General features: G+C 34.9%; 1 protein-coding gene across 18 annotated transcripts in view; it reads right to left on the reverse strand.

Annotated features, from left to right (window-relative positions):
- Positions 1–19,665, reverse strand: part of LOC108040062 (hemicentin-1) — an 84,245-nt gene that overhangs the window by 47,549 nt on the left and 17,031 nt on the right. For 12 of the 18 annotated variants that reach the window (XR_006417511.1, XM_044458356.1, XM_044458357.1 and 9 more), the window contains exons 2-10: positions 18,987–19,369; positions 11,238–11,409; positions 11,035–11,183; positions 7,439–7,447; positions 6,862–7,032; positions 5,912–6,070; positions 4,824–4,900; positions 1,045–1,143; positions 808–967 (exon numbers count right to left, since the gene is read on the reverse strand). Coding sequence is in view for 16 of the 18 variants with exons in the window: in XM_044458356.1 (XP_044314291.1) it covers positions 808–967; positions 1,045–1,143; positions 4,824–4,900; positions 5,912–6,070; positions 6,862–7,032; positions 7,439–7,447; positions 11,035–11,183; positions 11,238–11,409; positions 18,987–19,119 (1,129 nt within the window). In the remaining 2 variants the exon portion in view is untranslated. The remainder of the gene's footprint in view (positions 1–807; positions 968–1,044; positions 1,144–4,823; positions 4,901–5,911; positions 6,071–6,861; positions 7,033–7,438; positions 7,448–11,034; positions 11,184–11,237; positions 11,410–18,986; positions 19,370–19,665) is intronic. The other 6 variants (XR_006417512.1, XM_044458358.1, XM_044458359.1 and 3 more) reach the window with 1 other exon arrangement.

Below are 19,665 nucleotides of genomic sequence, written 5' to 3' on the forward strand. Positions count from 1 at the left end.
TACAGAAAACTAGTGCAGGACTCACTTTACTGGTAAAAAAAAAGGGGTAATTTTTTTGATCTAATCCTGTATACCCTTGCTTAAAGATCCGGTAGTCGACTAATTTTAAAAATTTGTAATGGTACTTCAATGTTTTGTTAGTTTATAAAGCCAGGAGCAAAGTAGAATGCATTTTTCTTTTTTGTAAGTCAAAATATTATAAAGGAAGCTTGTAAATACACATTTAAAACTCTTAGGTTTTAAATATTCCTTTTTTATTCGATACTGTCGGCATATATATCAGTGGCAAGGCTTCTCAAACAACATGTTTCACTATATTTGAGTTGAAAGGTATCATAAATTTAATTTAAATAAAATTAAATGTTTTTTTTTGTACTTTCGGGTTGGGTATTATTTAACACGAGGATGGGCCAAACAAACCACCATTTTGTTTAAAACGTTTAAAAAAAACTCATAAATATTAACAAATATATTTAAAAATTTCTTTTGATACCAAATAGCTTTATTTTATTTAACAAAAAATAGTTCTGAATCAAAACCGGCGTGACCCACAGTGGGTGTTCAGCCAGATGAAACATTAATTCGTGACCCACCGGTGGGTCACGCCGTCCTCAACGGGTTAAATATTATGGAATTCCGGTTTAACTAAATTAGAATCGGACATCTATTTCATATAGAAAAATAAAAAAATTTACAAAAATAAAAATGAAAAAAAAATTTAACTTTGCAGTTTTTTATTTAATAAAAATTTATTTCGGAAGTGAAGCTCGGAACATGGAATTGAAGAAAAAGGGTAGATATACTTACATAAAACTTCCAATGTTAGAGCTGATGAAATTGGTTTTTCTCGATTGATTTGCAAAACAACGTTTTCAGCCTCACAGCGAAAACCACGGTCATTCTCAAAGCGAGTTGCAATAAAAATTAGTTCTGATTGGGTGTGATAAGTGCCATCATTTTTTTCAAACTATGGAAAAATAATGTTAGGCGGAAATATAAATGTTAATATTATTATTATAAAACGATTATAAAACGTATTTTTACCGCTTTAATCCGAATTTCAGTTAGGTCATTTTCATCAGCACTTATTAGGTTAGTTGAATTATACCATGTAAGATTTACAGCTGGGCGAGCGCCGTGAATCTAAAAATATAAAATAGTACATTAATTCAAACCAAAATGTAGTAATATTATAGCCAGAAAAAACAATTTTAAATTTTTTATCGTTTCTTTGGCAGCTATATGATATAAAATTGTAAATATCTCGGAGTATATCGGTATATGCTTAAAAATATCGAAATTATACTTTTTTTCTTTCCAAAATATCAAAAAAATCTTTGTATTGATTTCAAGGCATAGGTACCCAAAAAGAGAACCCATTAAATTTGTTTGTATAAGTGAGCTTTATATATTTTTAGGTTTTTGACATTTTGGCTCTCTTTTGCTCTCTATGTTTTATTAAATTAGGCCAGCAGCTTCCGAAGACGGGGTATATACAGTGGCTCACAGCTTATTTCGTGTAGAAGTAAACTTGAAATTCTAACTCATATAGGTGGCAAACAATACGGAATATGGACAAAATGTTAGTGCAGTTATGTTTGAAAGTATTTTGGCATTTATTACGGCACTTCAATAATAATAAAACTCCTTTAAATAATACATAAAAAACTAAAAATACTCACTTCTTTTATGTCACAGCTTATTTCGTGCAGTTCATTCAACTTAACTTTTTGTTACTAATTTTACAGCTAATATTTTGTGTGTACTCCTTTCTGGTTCAGAACACCTCTGAGACGATTTCCCATGAAGGAAACTCCTTTTTTTTTTGGTTTCCACTGTAATTTTTCCCCATTCTTGCAAGATAAAACTTTTTAGGTCTTTATTGCTAGATATCATCCTGATCCTTGTGTGTGGACTGTGCTGGCGTAATGACCACGAGAGGTCAGTTCCAGACAAGCCAAGTCTTCATACTTAATTGTAGAAACAAAAAAGTTAAGTTTAATGATCTTCACAAAAAAAGCTGGACATAAAAAATGTCAGTTTTTTTTATTTTTTTTACTTTTAAGTGTTATTTAATGGAATTTTTTATTTTTGAAGTGCCCTAAGAAATGCCAAAAAACTTCCAACCATACCTGCACTTGAATCTTGTTCATATATATGAGTTTGATATTTAGGTTTACGTCTGCACGAAATAAGCTGTGAGCCACTGTACATAATACATATTTAAGAAAAAAAAAAACAAATTTTGTTTTCTATGGTAACATAAAAAACGCAACGTTAGGCCGAAAATCTTTCGCAGAAAATGTCGAAAAGTTTAATAAAAAGATACAAAGCTGAAATCGTTTGGTTAACATTTTAAGGGTAATTATTTTTAATATTTATCAATTTTGAATTTTTTTAAAGTTCTGTTTCAAAACGATTTTATCTTAGACTAATTTGCGGTAACTGAACACTCTGCAAACATTTCTTGGGATAATTGAATCTACACATTTTTTCTAGCGTGTTTAGAGACCTCTGTCAAGTAATTGTTTGCAAAATGAAAAATGTCATAGATAGGTTTAAAGCGAAAATGTATTATATTAACAAAAACAAGGTTTTCACATTTTTTTCTTTTGTAACATTGTTATAGTAGGCAATTATTTATAAAAAAGTACCGTATTTCAGTATAAATCATAACAAACAAGAAAGGAAAGCTAACTTCGGGCGGAGCCGAAGTTGATATACCCTTGCAGAATACTCTGTAAATTATATTTTCCAAAATTATTCATATGATGCATTCTTAATACTCATAAAAAATCCCAACTTCCTCACTTTAAAAACACCAAAGCTATGGCATTTCCAATCGTTCAGTTATATGGCAGCTATAGGATATAGTCGGCCGATCCTTATGAAGTTTCGTAGGTCGAATTGATTGGCCAAAAATAAAACCCATAGAAAATCCCAACTTCCTTACTTAACAAACACCAAAGTTATAGCATTTCCGATCAATCAGTTATATGGCAGCTATAGGATATAGTCGGCCGATCCTTATGAAATTTGGTAGGTCGGATTGATTGGCCAAATATAAAACCCATAGAAAATCCCAACTTCCTAACTTTACAAACACCAAAGTAATGGCATTTCCGATTAATCAGTTATATGACAGCTATAGGATATAGGATATATATATACTGCGTGCAAAGGAAAGAAGGGTGTTAGCAAAGTTTCAACTCGATAGCTTTAAAACTCAGAGACTAGTTTGCGTAGAAACAGACAGACGGACAGACGGACATGGCTATATCAACTCAGGAGGTGATCCTGATCAAGAATATATATACTTTATAGGGTCGGAGATGTCTCCTTCACTGCGTTGCACACTTTTGACCAAAATTATAATACCCTCTGCAAGGGTATAAAAACGTAAAAAATAAAAAAAAACAAAAACTCGCTGTCCATTAATTGATTTCAAAACGCATGCACAATGTTAATAACTATTGATAACTTAAAAACTATATAAGTTTTTGGGGTACTATTTAGTTCGATGTCCCGCAGCATCCTGTACAGCACCAAGGCGTCGAGACATGGACAGGATAAGGCCATTTAAGTCGTAATATTCCGGATTTTTCCTTCTTTTTTTTAATTAGGGTTTTTTTTGCTGGTTGGTCTCCTTTTTGCGACCTTCTTCTATAATAAAGCCCACAAATTTTCCATGGGGATCAGATCTGGACTCTGGGCAGAAGTATCTATAACTTTTGAGCTGTTATACAGCAGCCAGGTCCTGTAAAGCAAGGATTTATGCTTGGGATCATCATCTTAATATAGCTTGTACTGCAGTTGATTTGGATTTTGACGTTTAACAAATCCAAAATTAAATACGCTTGTTGTCAACTCGTTTTTTTAAATGTCCAAATAAAATTCTTTCGTCATTGTATCATTAAAAATTCTGATCTGTTTAACGCCTTTGGATGAAATACAACCCCATACCATTACAGAAAGCTTGCCAAACTTTACTGTTGGTATTATATTCTTCTGATGGAATGCTGTGTTTGGCTTTTTCCAAACTTTGCTGGGTCCATCGTGATAGTAAAACATTATTTTAGTTTCGTAACAAAAAATTATGTTGTCCCAGACCTCAGCCGGCATGCTAGCGTGGGCAATAGAAAAGTGAAGACGTCTTTCTATGTATTTGTATATTGCTAGCAGAAAGCATTGGCTTCTTTCTGGCTACATGTGATAAATACTTGTGTTCAAGTCCAATGCCAACTGTTTTAGTCGCGTTTCCGGTAAGCTTTTCTGGTAGGCCTCCAGAGTCGGAATGTCGCAGCCGATTTCTTATTTGGTATACTGTCCTTAATTTAATATCAAAGGTTTCTGCAAATTGTTTTGCCGATTTACCCTTGTAATAGAAATGAATGATTGAAAATAAAAGGGAGCAAATTTACTTAACCGTAGATTTTGTATGCGTCTCTTTGTGCCTTGTGCTTGCATGTTGCAAAGAATTAATTGACCGACTAATATTTGATGATTATTTGTTATACCCTTACACCTTACACTCAACGCAGTTTCAGCATCACCAGCAGAGTCGATCTAGCCATGTTCGTCTGTCCGTCCGTCCGTCTGTCCGTCCGCCTGTCTGTCCGTCTGTTTCTACGCAAACTAGTCCCTCAGTTTTAAAGCTATCTGCTTGAAACTTTCCCAAAAGTTGTAGGCATATACATAAGTCGGAAAGTTCAATTTTTATTGCGAAATCTTCAACATAAAGTTAAGTTTCTTCGAAATTTTACATATTGCAAACAATTACTCGACAAACTGTATGTTCATCTGCTTTAATAATCATTACTTACATCACATGTTAAAACCACTTTGCTGCCTTGTACTGTATGATGTTGCACTCCATTAATTTCAATACCTGTCGGCCGTACTGTTATAAGAAAAAGAAAAAATAACAGCTTGTTATTCAAACACGAATATTTTGTTAAATTTATGAATTATCAGGAAATGTAAAAATCCAACTAAATGCGTCTTTATTTGTCCTTCTAAGACCTATTTCTCGTACCTCTGTCAAAATTCTCGGACAGAGCTGGTTTTCTGAAAGCTAACATTAACAAGTAACCAGAATCCCTGTTAAGTCTTTTTCGGCTCTACAAAATAACAGTGAATTTTAGAAGCCAGATGGAGAAGATTGAATCAAGATTTGAGCTTATGTGGCTGACAGCAGTCTGTAATGCTTTCTCGTTAAAATAAATCACAGACGCCGAGAAAACCGATCTGCTTTCGCGACAAGTTAATCTGGTCTTTAAATTTTTCGGAGAGATAGCTGTCTGGGACGTTGACAGGAACACAAGACCCCAGCCTAGGAAACACAATCATAAATTTGATGTATAATTATGCCCTCTAAAAATCCTTGGCTATTCCAAAGCCATCCGTTAGATGGCGCTATTGTATTGCGCCATCTACCCCAAGACATTGGTACCACGGGCCATGAAAGGCGGAAATGTAGGCGCTAGCCAGGCTTAAGCGTTTAATGGGTTTTTGGGCGTTAGAGTGGGCGTGGCAAACTTTTATTAGGCCAATCGATAGGTATTGACGAAACAAATACATATCAATTAAAATTTTCATAATAGCATCAAAACTGTGGCCACAGCTTGTGGCTTGTGGGCGCTGCGTAGGAACTCCTAAAATCTACATGCAAAATGCCAATCTTCTAGCTTTTATAGTTTCCGAGATCTCAGCGTTCATACGGACAGACAGACAGACGGACATGGCTAGATCGACTCGGCTAGTGATCCTGAACAAGAATATATATACTTTATAGGGTCGGAAACGCTTCCTTCTACCTGTTACATACTTTTGCACGAATACAATATACCCTTTTAGTCTACGAGTAACGGGTATAATTAACTATATTATCGGTTCCATTTTATTCAAATACCTTGTAAATCCACGCTAAATTTAGTAACGGTTGTATTTGGTATGGCTGCAGATGTCACGCGGCATTCAAAATCCTGAGCAAGATCTTCGCGGGACAATGGCCAATCCAGCTCGAGTGTTGACGTATAAAGACCATCGTTTAAATCATGAGTGGGGGAATCTGTAGGAGTCAAAATACAGCATGAACAAGCAATTGGTATTGCTATACGTTATTTCAACTTGTGTCAATCGGGTTTGAATTACTTCTATTTCGACCAGGTATAGGTACAGTTATCGTTTTTATAATAAAGAAACTCTGTAATTTATTGGTAAAAAAAAAGCTTTTGATATTTATTTAAATGCTATCGAAGACTTTTAAAATAAACGTCAAATATCAAAGCAGGGACTTTTATTATTGTGATTAATCTTAGGGCAACTTTTATCTGTAAGCTTAAAAAACTATTACAACAATTGCTAATTTTATTTGATAACAACAAATGTGTTCATTAACTTTCAAAATAATTGATTTTTTATTTGTATCGTTGTGTTTCAAGAAGACGATTTGTTGCAAGATGTTGGATCAGTTTATATATTTAAATGTATATATGTTACTCAATTAATGAAATAAATAAATAATAATAATGATACAAAATAAAAACGATAGGGCCAAAATAGATCTATTTCGTTTCAAGATTTCTTTTTCAGCTTCTTTAATTAATTTCCTGTTTTCTGTCAAATTGTTGTTTTTATGCATATGACTATATCTTTTGTCTGACATACAGAACGTTTGTAACCATACAACATATGTTGTATGGTTAGTGGTACAACGCAGCTCAAAAGGTGTTTGCACAATCGCAACAGTAAATCTGGCGAATTGGATGACTGATTTAATAGCTGTCATAACAATGATCCGATATTAATAATCGATTTCAAGCTTTAATAACAAAGTAAACAAATATTATAAATACTCACAAGTTGTTAGTCGCTTGGTTCCGCGGAACCATCCCACCTCTGGTTGTGGGCGGGTGTTCTTCACAGTACATGTTGCTTTGAGTGACTGACGTTCCTGCATGGGTCCCACGATGCTGCCGTTCTCGATTCGATCGCCTTTGGCATCCAAAATAACAACCTCAGTGGGTGGCACTAAATACGTGTGTGTTTAAGATCCGGCATATATAAGAAAGTTGGTCGGTTTGTGTTGTTTGTATGTAAGTGCCGTTTAATTTTTAGAGGGTAGAAATGTTTAATAAAAAGTATAATAAATGATTTTGTGTTGAATACAAATAACAAAATTGTTTAAGAAATATAGTTTAAAATAAACTAAAACTATTAATACTAACGATTTATTTGTTGTTTAAAGTAAAATAAATTAGAAACAACAAATTCAAGACTTAAATAAAAATTTTGTAAGAGATATTAATAATTTAATTGAACTATTTATTTTGTCTCAATTAGTTCACTAAGATTATTTGCTTTATGAAAGTTTAAAACTAAACACACCCAATATATATATATATATATATATTGGTTAGCTATGAAATTTATTTACCAATATTTTCTACGTTTTTATCACGTAGATATTTTATTTATACCAGAAAGATAAAATAAATTATCACAATTTAAATGGGGTGCAATTCGAGTCCATATGAAGTTTTGGTTTTAGAAATTCGCAATTGAATATAAAATAAGAAAATTAATTGTGGTTCAGAAATGAGATATTTGTTATTTTGGTGATTTTCATATATTTCGAGCAATTTGTTTAAATTTCAGTTAATAATATGTAGTTATGGGTTATACGAATTACAAGGAGTTTCCAAGTCGATGTTGACGATCGGTTTGATACAGTTTGTGGTATTTTGTTTAAGAAGTAAATTAGTTTGGATTAATATTTTTATGAGTTTTGACGCGTGTAAATATAAAAGAAAGAGAAAGAGAATGGTTAACGGTAAGGAGGTTGGGAGTCAAAGGTACATTGAATGATAATATAATAATTTGGTTTTAAAACAGATTGCTCTAACCAAGTTGGAAATTACAGCCTGGGATGAATACAAATTACAAAACAAATTATCAGTCTAGTACACATAAGCCTCGTAAACGTCAAATTCTTTAATAAATACAAAGCCACTTCTATATAAAAGTAAGTAGTTAGTTAGCTAAAGGTAGCTTTAAAGTCAAAAAACCGTATAACACTTAAAGTTTAAAACCTATCATCCTTACTGCAAAGTGCATAAGACGGATGAAAATAAACAGATAAATCCAATTTTCTCGTGCGCACACTTTAACGGCCTCTTTGGGATTTGGAAATATTTTAATAATATGGAATTACGGTTTTAATAAAATTAAAATCGGACAACAATATCATATAGCTGCCATAGAAACGATGGCAAAATGCAGCGCCCAATGGACATAGTTTCATTGTTTTTTGTAATACCGGCCCTTTGCGTTATCCGGGTTACTGAATTACAGATTTTCTTAAACCTCAGCAGTGACCTGCCCTTTATATTCAGCCATGTTTTGTATACTAAATATTAGACTATGTCAATACATTTCCCATTTTGTATACCTCCTACGACTAAACTTGATTTCACCTTTCAAAATACGTAGAAATAATTGAATTTTTTTTAATCCTTATGTCTTCCTTGCTGTCCGAATTTTCGATTATCCGCGGCACCCTTCTCCACATTACCTCGGATAAACGGGGTTCTACTGTATAGGCATAGAAATCAAAGTGTAGTATATGATATACTATAGATTTCGGATTTTATTTTATTTAAAACCGCAATTCCGTATTAAATTTAAATATTACCAAATCCAAAAGAACAACACAAAAATTAAAAACAGCAAAGTTATTCCTTTTAAAATTGTTTTTTCCCGATTGTTCCTTTGGGAGCTATATGATATAGTCGCCCGATTCGGCTCATTCTGACAGATGTACTACCTGCAATAAAAAAGACATGGAAAGTTTCAAGGAAATAGCTTTAAGTCTGCGAGACCAGCTTGTGTAGAAACGGACGGACAGACGAGGCGGACGAACAAACGGACGGACGGACTCTAGATCGCTAGATCGACTCCCCTGATGATGTTGATCAAGAATATTTATACTTTATAGGGTCTGAAAATTCTCCTTCACTGCGTTGCAAACTTTTGACTAAAATTATAATACCATTTACAAGGGTATAAAAATAGAGTTTTGAAAAAAGGGTTGGGCGAAACCGAACGGTTTCGGTGTTAATTCCCGACCTAAATCAAATAAGCAGACATGTAAATATAATAGTAAGCTTTAAAAGTATTACTTGGTTATCCAGTACACATGTATATTACAGTACATATTTAAATTACAGCTTAAAAATAGAGCATGCATTTTTTTATTGTAAGGAATAATAAATTTTCATTGTGCTAACATTAAAAGTAAGCTGATAATAAAACTAAAGTATAAAAAAAATTAAATAAAATTCATTCTCTAGAACGGAAGTAAGACCACCTCAACAAACATTTATTACATATGTATTTTTGAACATTTTTTAATGCCTATGCGTGTAAAAAGTAAGATTTCAGAACTGCTTCATGAAGGGTTGCAAATCTATACAAATTTTAACTTTATTGGCTTCAAATGTGTGAAACGCTTGAAGTTTTAAATGAAAAAAAATAATATATATATATTAAGTAAGGTCTAACACTTACAAGCTATAAAACAAAATAAACAATATATTGAAAAAAACTATGTCTCGACACATAGTTAAAAATCTGCTACGTTGTTCTGCTATATGATATAGATTGTCGATTTTCATTTAATTAAAACCGTAATTTCATAGTATTTAAATATCATCAAATCCCAAAGAATACAAAATAAAATTAAAAACAGCAAAGTTATACTTAAAAAATTTTTTTTCGATTGTTCCTATGAGAGCTAAATGATAGAAAGACAACTTTTGAGAAAGTTTTAAGCAGATAGCTTTAAAGCTGATGGACTAGTTTGCGTAGAAACGGACGCACTCTCCTGGTGATGCTGATCAAGAATATATATACTTTATATAAATTGTGATTAGTGACCATGACATGCGATCTCCACAACTATTGTAGGAAATCTATCAGTGAACAGTGATTATGTTGATCACAGATTGTGGAGTTTTTTTTTCGATTTTTCCAATGGTAGATATATGATATAGTCATCCGATGCGGCCTGTTCGGACATATATACTACCTGCAATGAAAGAGACTTTTGGGAAAGTTTCATCCATATAAAAAACTAAGAGAATTGTTGCCTGAAACGGGCAGAGGGACGGACATGCCTAGATGGACTCTCCTCGTAATGCTGATCAACAATGTTTTTACGTTATCGGGTATGAAGTGGCTTCTTCTTGCGTTGCAAACTTTTGTCTGAAATTCTGTCTGCTAGGGTGTATTTAAGGTCAAAACTTGAAAATGTCAAAACACATGAAATAAAAAAGGTCATAAATCACCTATGAAAGGCCCCTTTCCGGGCAGCTATGCATAGCCATAGCTATGGCCAAGACTTTTACGTATATGTATATGTATACAATTACAAACAAGAAAGGAAAGCTAACTTCGGGCGGAGCCGAAGTTGATATACCCTTGCAGATTATTATGTACATTATATTCGCCAAAATCGGATCGGTTATTCAAAAAATCCCAACTTCCTAACTTTAAAAACACCAAAGTTATGGCATTTCCGATCGTTCAGTTATATGGCAGCTATATGATATAGTGGCCCGATCCGGCTCGTTCCGACTTATATACTACCTGCAATAGAAAGACAACTTTAGGGAAAGTTTCAAGCAGATAGCTTTAAAACTGAGGGACTAGTTTGCGTAGAAACGGACGGACAGACGAATAGACGGACAGACGGACGGACAGACGGACATGGCTAGATCGACTCTCCTGGTGATGCTGATCAAGAATATATATACTTTATAGGGTCGGAAATGTCTCATTCACTGCGTTGCAAACTTTTGACTGAAATTATAATATCCTCTGCAAGGGTATAAAAATGTTGACATTTTTTTGAGGTTGCCTATTTGCTCTAGAGAATGAACCATGTGAATATAATACTTTACAAGTAAGAAGCTGATGGTTGCAATAAATAATATTAAAAAAAATATAGTTATTATTATTTGGTTAATTTACCTAAGACCCTCAACTCGATTCGATATCCATTGAAGTTATCACACGTTTCTTCTGGTATAAAAAATGTAGTATCACATAGATAAATATCTTCATCACCAATTTTCAAGTCCTTAATAACTAGCCTGTATGGGTTTTGCTCAACAGTTACTCTATGAACGAAAAAACATTTAATTTTCCATTAGTTTGATATGATCTCTTCTTACCTTTCTTCAAATTCTTTATTAACGCTTGTCACATTATTGTCTCCCAAGAGCATTGCAGCAATGCGATCATCGCCCTTAAACCAATTTAGTGAGTGCAGTTTTCCGCACTTGTCCACATTAACGGGACACGGTAGAAAAACTGAATGACTTTCTTGTTCACTAATAGTGGTATCTGAAAATAAATGGGAAAAACGGATAATTTTGACATGAGAATGTATTTATTTAAAAGTATTTATTGTTGTATAGTTTTATTTTAGGTAATTGTGCATTACACAAAGCTTAAATATAGGATCTAGGTATGCCCATCTGCTGGAATCTTGTTATAATCATTTTTTAAATCTTGCGAAGGTACTATAAAATAGGTCAGAAATTTTAACTAGTTTGTGGGTCATTTTCACCACAAGGTTTTATACTATATATATATACTTTATAGGGTCGAAATGTCTCCTTCACTGCGTTTCAAACTTTTGGCTGGAATTATAATACCCTCTGCAAGGATATACAAATATTCTTTGGTTTAAAATTTTAGCAAAAATACGTATACTGTTGTTTTAATCCTTTTATACCCTTGCAGAGGGTATTATAATTTCAGTCAAACGTTTGCCACGCACTGAAGGAGACAAATCGAAAAAATTGATGGTGGAAACGAAAATTGTGAATGTAATTCAGAACAAAAAATGAAGTACTTTGACCTCCACGAACACTAAAAAAATAAAAATACAAATTTAAGGATTTTTTTCCGAGAAATGAATATAAAACTAATGATAATAGTTTCTTAAATCTATTATAATAAAACTAAGTTTAAATATTATTTTTTATTAAACAAATTATTATTATAAAAGCCCAGGTGTAGAGCAAACTTAACTTAAGAAATTATGTATATTAACAGTTTAATAATATTTTGTGTGACATTTTTTGACTGAAGTTTTTAATAGTTTTGCTGCTTGTTATCACTAGTGAGAGCCAACAGAGTAAGTGGCGGTTGAACCCACTCATAGGTTAGTTCCCCCAGAAGGTCGTAGAGCGGTCGAGCATGAATTGCATTCAGAGCCGATTTTAACCATCCGGTCAGCACAGAGGGTATGTGAGTCAGCTCAAAGGCGCTATCAAGAAAGCGAAAGTTACCAGTTGCTTTGGGGCAAAGTTCCGCAAACTTATGCAGCTGACGGCAAAGTAGGGCAATCGATGCCAAGTAGTCGCGACGATCATCGAAAACGTAGCATTCAATCCGATAGCGCGGTTCCGTGGTCGTAGGACAGCCCATGAAGGTGTACTCACGCCTCACAAACATTTTGAAGTCTAGAATCTCAGCAAATTGAAAAAAAGCAAGCAAATGCTCTTGCCGAGGGCAGATTTGCTCATTAATCAGCTCCACCAGACGGCCGAACTTGCAGAAAGCCTGCTTCACGCTGAGGCTGCGCAGCTTTCGTTCCAGCTGAAGGCATGCACCGAGCGAGTAATTTGCCGGAAACAGAGCAGGACCCATCAAACTAGCAAAGGACGTTGAGGACTTATGGATTATCGAGTCCAGAGATGCAATGCTTGGGATCATTGATGGCAGTGGGACGTGACCCACCGAGTCCCGGAGTTCTGTCGGCTTTCTTAACATTTGCACTCCATTGTCGTCCTGACTAGAGACCCCACCGACACCAAAGGCGTGCTTACCGTGGGGGTCTCTCCTCCGTACACCTTTCCTGACCGTTAGTTTTATGAAGTCGGCAAATCGAACTGTCTTTGGAAGGGCCATCTCCTCGCTGCTGTCCAAAGGGGCTGGACTGATTTTGGTTTTACAGGGGTCTTGAAGACAAAGTTTTCGAGCAGAAAGGTGAGCGTTTACAACCGATGGCATTTCATTCATATTCCTTTCAGAGGGGCTTGTGGCTTTAAGAATGCTTATCACTGCGCAACGTGTAGACCCACTCGAAGTACTTCTCAGCTTTTTAATCTGAAGAGGGTCGGCTCTTTTCTTAGACCGAATGATTTTCCGTTGGGTCTGATCAGATGAATCCTTTGTCTTAGCGTGCTCATTTACTCCATACTTTTTATACTGTTTAAAGGTGACGTAGCCGTAACAGAACAAATTCGAAAGCATGGTCGGCATTGGAGCAGGAAAATATTTATTTATACCAGTGACATTCGACTTTAGTCTTCCTTTAGCCTCGCGCGTACACCTCTCTTTAATGGTCCCTACTGTCCTATTACATTGGTGATTTCCCTTCCGATGATCCTTACAGAGGGCAACACCTCGCTCTTGCATCGTGATTTTAAACAATTGAATTAGGCCTGTGCTGAATTTGTTTTCAACATCGCTAGTCATTCGTTTGGGATTTTTTGCATCGCTTCCTAAGTGGTGTTGCAAGCGATCTGGAATCTTGGGCTGTTCCAGAGATTGAAAGCCAGCTAAGTCTCTTGTCGGACTGACGGCCAAGGGCACTAAATTACCGAATTGGTTTGAAAGACTTATGGCACTATCCTGATACCAAGTATGACGTCCAGCCTGAGAATGTTTCTCAACTGTCTCAAAAATGTGAGCTTTGATGGAGGTGTTTCTAGCAGCCTCCTCTAGTTCAATGTGCCGTGTACAATAGACAATCGTGTAGTTGTCCTTCCTGTGATAGCGTTTAATGAGCTCTAACTCCTCGTTGGTCAGCGTAGTTGTTCCAAGATGCTGTTGGTTGTCTCGGCAGTAGCTGTGCAGCTTATGGCGTTTGGGATGGTCCGGCGTGGACATGGGCGTAATAAATAAAACAATGTTATTCAGAACTAGATTGCCACTCAATTTTCGAACAATCTGTTCGGCGATGAACCGAGAATTAAGTGTTCTTGCTACTTTCGGCTTTAGAAAACGCTTGCAGACCTTGAAGGGGGCGGATAACGACATGCTGGTTACGTACCGACCGGAAAAGATATGATCAACGCTTTTTTGCAACTTCCTAGATTTAAAATGGCTGTTTCTTCCACTGAGTGAGCTTGAAGCTTCCGCAAAAAAAGTGGGTTGACCACTGCCTGATTTTTTCCCATAGATAAAGTTCAAGGTCTGCGTCACATCATCGCTTAGGCGAAACTGGACCGCTGAATTGTTATTGTCCAGGTGAGGCCCATGTTTGGTTAAATGCATTGGTTTCCAGATAAAGTAGTATCTTATGGAGTTTCTCTTACTTAACAATTTTGTCATAAAAGGAATATGCTGTGATTCCAAATATTTGAAATGATCGACGTATAATTTCTAGCCTACACTTATTCTAACCCTATGCCCGTGAAAAATACTTATTGCCTCACTGGTCGCTCTTATTGTTAAGGGCTGGTGCGAAAACTATTGCTGGTGCTTCGGATATGTTAGATTTGGTCAGAAACCAAAGTCAGCATCGAACATGGCTCTCAGAAGAGGCTTGGCAGAGGTTTCATTACCTCTACATAGATTCTTACTCTATGATTTGTAGATATTGCTCTTGATAACATCAACCTTCACACTAGATTGAACTATGATATTATTTGTATATATAAAAAAAAGAAAGTAATTACAAATCGACTACATTTCGATTTTTATGCCTTATTACGAAAAACAATGAAGCTGTGTCGACTTTGAGCTGCATTTTGCTATCGTTTCTATGGTATCTATATGATATTGTTTTCCGATTTAAATTTAATTAAAACCGTAGTTCCATAATAGTTAAATATTACCAAATCCCAAAGAACAAAACCAAAAAATTGAAAACAACAAAGTTATAATTTTCTAAAATTTTTTTCCGATTGTTCATATGGGAGCTATATGATATAGTCGCCCGATATGGCTCGTTTCGACTTATATACTACCTGCAATAGAAAGACAACTTTTGGAAAAGTTTCAAGCAGATAGCTTTGAAACTGAGGGACTAATTTCCGTAGAAACGGACAGACTCTCGACTCTCGACTCTCGACTCTTGACTCTCCTGGTGATGCTGATCAAGAATGTATATACTTTATATGGTCGGCAATGTCTCCTTCATTGCGTTGCAAACTTTTGACTGAAATTATAATACCCTCTGCAAGGGTATAATAATATTATATATAGTATATATAAATATATATTACCCTGAAAATTTTAATATTCTTTTGACTAGACATTTTGTCAAACCAAATTAAGCGAAAAATAATTTTTAAATTCCCTTTAAATTAATTGGACATTTTCTTACAAATTAATTAGCCCTTGCTGTTTGCAACGCTGTTAAGAAGACATTACAGAACCTAGGAAGTACATTTATTTCAAATCAGCATGACCAAAAGAATCGGTCTGGCCAAGTCAGACTGTCGAGCCGTCCCTTTTAAAACTGCATAAAGAAGCTATTTTTTGCAGTAACATATATATATATATATTTCTTGGTTCCACCATAACACGATAAATAAGCTTGAGATCCCAAAAAGAATTAAAATTGCGTTACGCCCTTTCCACAGGTGCAATAGGGCCCTCATAAAATTTCTCTTTCTCAGGCAACCAACCATGGTATTCTATGGTCAGCTACTAAACAAAGGTGGGAAATGTTTTTTCAGCAGAAAGCATTCCGCAGATGCATTTCCCATGAATGTGGAGAAAAGCAGAAAAAGAAAACGGAAGCAACAAGTGTTGCAAAAAAAAAAGAAACGAAATAGTTGAATGCCCCGACTATTAGATACCTGTTACACTGTTCACCAATTTCAAAACACATATGCCTAAAGCAGATGGCGCCAGCAATTGTAATCACGCGGTAAAGCATAAAGTCAGAAGCGTAGTCTGTTGCTGCAAACTTGCAAGCAAACAGTAATTTCATAAAATGGTGGCAAAGTTTGTGCATAAACACCATTTCATATATTTGATTGCAAAAGAAAGTTGACTAATCAGCCTAGTATCCAGATCGACGAAAACCGTACGCCAGTCATGAGAGAGAGCGAGAGGCAAACAGCTGGTGTTCACTTTTCGTCGGGCCTTTTTTTCACGTCGGTCCCCTGATCGACGAAAACAATACCAGAAAATTCCATAGCGTTGCCAGTCTGCGGAAATGAGTTTTGGGTGAACCCTAGCGAAAAGATTAAAAAATTTAATCTTTTGGCGTGCGCTTCTCACTGAACATTATAAGAAATGGAGGGAAAAACTCAAATACCTTTTAAAGGCTCTTTCCCGCAAATACGATATTTGAATTTTAACTGCTTGTCAACAAACCCAGCTGATTGACAGTACAACCGTAGCACGTTTAAATCTGATAAAAAGATTAAAGTTTTTACGCTAGCGTAATCGTTTGTCGATCTGGATACTAGGCTTAATATCTTTTAAAGGCCCTATCCCGCAAATACGATATTTGAATTTTAACTGTTTGTCTACAAACCCAGCTGATTGACAGTACGACCGTAGCACGCTTAAATCTGATGAACTCTCGAAACTTTGGTCACACTGGAAAGATTAAAGTTTTTACGCTAGCATACTCGTTTGTCGATCTGAATACTAGGCTTAATTAGCGTAGTTTCGTGAAGTATTGTAGCGTTGCCAGAGTAGCTCGGTACGTAAGTGGTAACGCTGAACTAAACAATTATTTGAAAGGCACTATTAATTCTTCTATTAACGTTTTTTAAGCTTTTTTAATTTTAAATGAAAAGGAACCTATTTCGTGTCACAAAAGTCTTGGCACAGTTAAAATATATTTCTTAATTATTTCTATATTAATACGGATCTGGTCCTCCTTTTTTATAAAATATATAACAAGCTTCCCGTTAAAAAACATGTGATCAAAGTTTCAAAGAAAGTTTGGTGTGTTGGGTTTTTTTTATATGCATTTTTTTTGAATTTTTGAAAAATGGACATTAATCGCAAGGAATCCAACGAAGCTCAAAGAAAAATTGTCCTGCATCTCGTCTACGAAGGAAAATACTATGGAGAAATCGCCAACATAATGGAAATGAGCCGATTTTCCATCCGAATCATCGTGCAACGATTTAAGGGAGCTTCCAGTTTGGCGAATACACCCTGATCTGGACGGGCGATGATTTTGACTGACCGGGAACGCAGCCAAGTGATTCGAAAAGAGAAGGTGGTTCCGAAAATAAACTCTTCCCAGATTGCTGCAGAGGTTATGAATGAGTTTGGGAAGTCCACGAAGCCCTGCACGAAGCCAACTACCACAATCGTACAGCTAGATGAAAGCCATTGATCTTAGAGGTCAATAAAAAACAAAAGCCATGGACTTTTAGGGCAAGCCAATTGAATCAGGTCTTGTTTTCCGACGAAAGAAAATTTAATATTTTTCGATACGATGGCCGTCAGCAGGTGTGGAGAAAGCCCAAAATTTCATTGGATAAAGAAAATTAGGCAGTCAAAAGCTTGCAACGCTGTGAAGGAGACATTTTCGACACTATAAAGTGTATATATTCTTGATCAGCATCACCAGGAGAGTCGATCTAGCCATGTCCGTCTGTTCGTCCGTCTGTCCGTTTGTCCGTTTTCACGCAAACTAGTCCCTCAGTAGTAAAGCTATCTGCTTGAAACATTCCCAAAAGTTGTATTTCTATTGCAGGTAGTATGTATATAAGTCGGAACGCGCCGGATCGGGCGACTATATCATATAGCTCCTATAGGAACATTTGGAAAAAATGCAAAAAAAAATTATAACTTTGTTGTTTTTAATTTATTTTTTTTTATTCTTTGGGAATTGGTAATATTTCCTTTCATGTTTTTCATTTAAAATTAAAATATCTTTAATAAAGTTAAAGAAAACAAAAAATTAATGGTGCCTTTGAAATAAAAAATTTTTTATTTAACCAAATAAAAAAATGGAAATGTTACACAAGTCTGAAAATAATATTTAAAGTCCAAAATTCAAGCTGCTTCGGCTTAACGGGGGTTTCTTTTCTCGTTTAAGACTATGCCAGAACTTTTGAAAGTGTAAGAAATGACTTTATCAAAATTGTAATTTGTTTTAATTAGCCATTATCACAAATTTATCTAAAAATCTTCTTGTTTTCTTTCGGCTTTGTTTGTGAAATTTTTTAATGTCTTAATAAATTAAAATAATTTTGGCGTTATTACTTCTAGCGTTCTAAGCATTACTTTATAAAGATACGCATGACTTCACATCTTGGTTTTTCAGTGCAGTTGGACTTCCAGATATAGAAGATGACACTAAACTCTTTTTAGAATCACAATTTTTTTTAAGGAATAATTTTTTTTTGCCAATATTTCCTTTTTTCTAGTTCCGGTAACCCGATTTCAGTCAAAAGTTTAAAACGCAGTGAAGCGAAATTTCTGACCCAATAAAGTATATATTCTTTTTTATAAAAAAAACGGTTTTATTTTTGAAATTGCTTAAAGAACTATATTTAAGACCCTATAAAGTATATATATTCTTGATCAGCATCACCTTCTGTCCGTCCGAAATTTTGCTAAAAATTTTTTTCTGTTGCCGTTAGTATATAATTCGAAACTGGCCGGATCGGACGATTATATCATATAGGAACCATCAAAAAATTGATCGGAAAATCGAAAAAACTTTATTTTTTAAAAAAATATACGCATAAAAATCGAAATATAGAATGGTTTATATTTATTAGCTGCACGGGTATATTAACCCTTAAAAAAATATAAACTCCCCCTGAATGAAAACTCCTTTTACTCGAAGTCACTCATGTTTTGTATGTTGGCAGATGGACGTTCCAGTAAGGAGATTGTAACGCCCTTCTGTTCCCCAATTAGATTTTTGTATACAATTAGGTTGTGGTATTTCTTTATTTACAATCGTTCGGACTTACCAACTTGGGCACTGGTGTGACCAACAAGAGACAAACATAGCAGAAGCACTAGTGATACGGATACGGGAGCGCTTAATTGCACTCTTTTCGGCTTGGGTATACGTATACCCTCTCCTAAACGTCCCAGCAACATATTCGCAAAGTTGCAAACTGTAGGATAAGCTTGTCGCACGAAACTTAACCAAAGTTGTATTAAGTGGTTTTTAAGACTTTATTTTTAACGCCTGTGAACTTTTCTTCGATTTGGCTCATTCAAAGTTTCGAATAGCGTTGCGTAGCCTTGAGTTTAATTTATATGGATCGTCTTATATTTTTATTTGATTATTCCATAATTGTTATTATTCCTGGGTTTCCTCTTTAGCCATAGAGAAATTTCGCTTATGCTGAAAGTAATCAAAAAAAGTAATCATGAAAATAAAGTTGTTTTTTTTAATATTTTTATAAAAATAGCTCTCCTATGACCACACATCCCGATTAATTTATGACCGGCTATAGCCACGCCTGATTTGGACAAGAATGGAGCACCCGCAAACCGCTTTTTTGGAATCTTTATACGTAATTCATTTGACAATACACGAAAACAGGGTCCATCCTTGTGTGGCGTGTTCAACAAATATATAAGAAAATAAGAATTTTATATAGCCTTGCAGTTGTTACAAGCCTACTATATTTCGATTTC

This window comes from Drosophila rhopaloa, unplaced genomic scaffold, assembly GCF_018152115.1.
Source record: "Drosophila rhopaloa isolate 14029-0021.01 unplaced genomic scaffold, ASM1815211v1 contig_164, whole genome shotgun sequence".
NCBI classification, from domain to species: domain Eukaryota; kingdom Metazoa; phylum Arthropoda; class Insecta; order Diptera; family Drosophilidae; genus Drosophila; species Drosophila rhopaloa.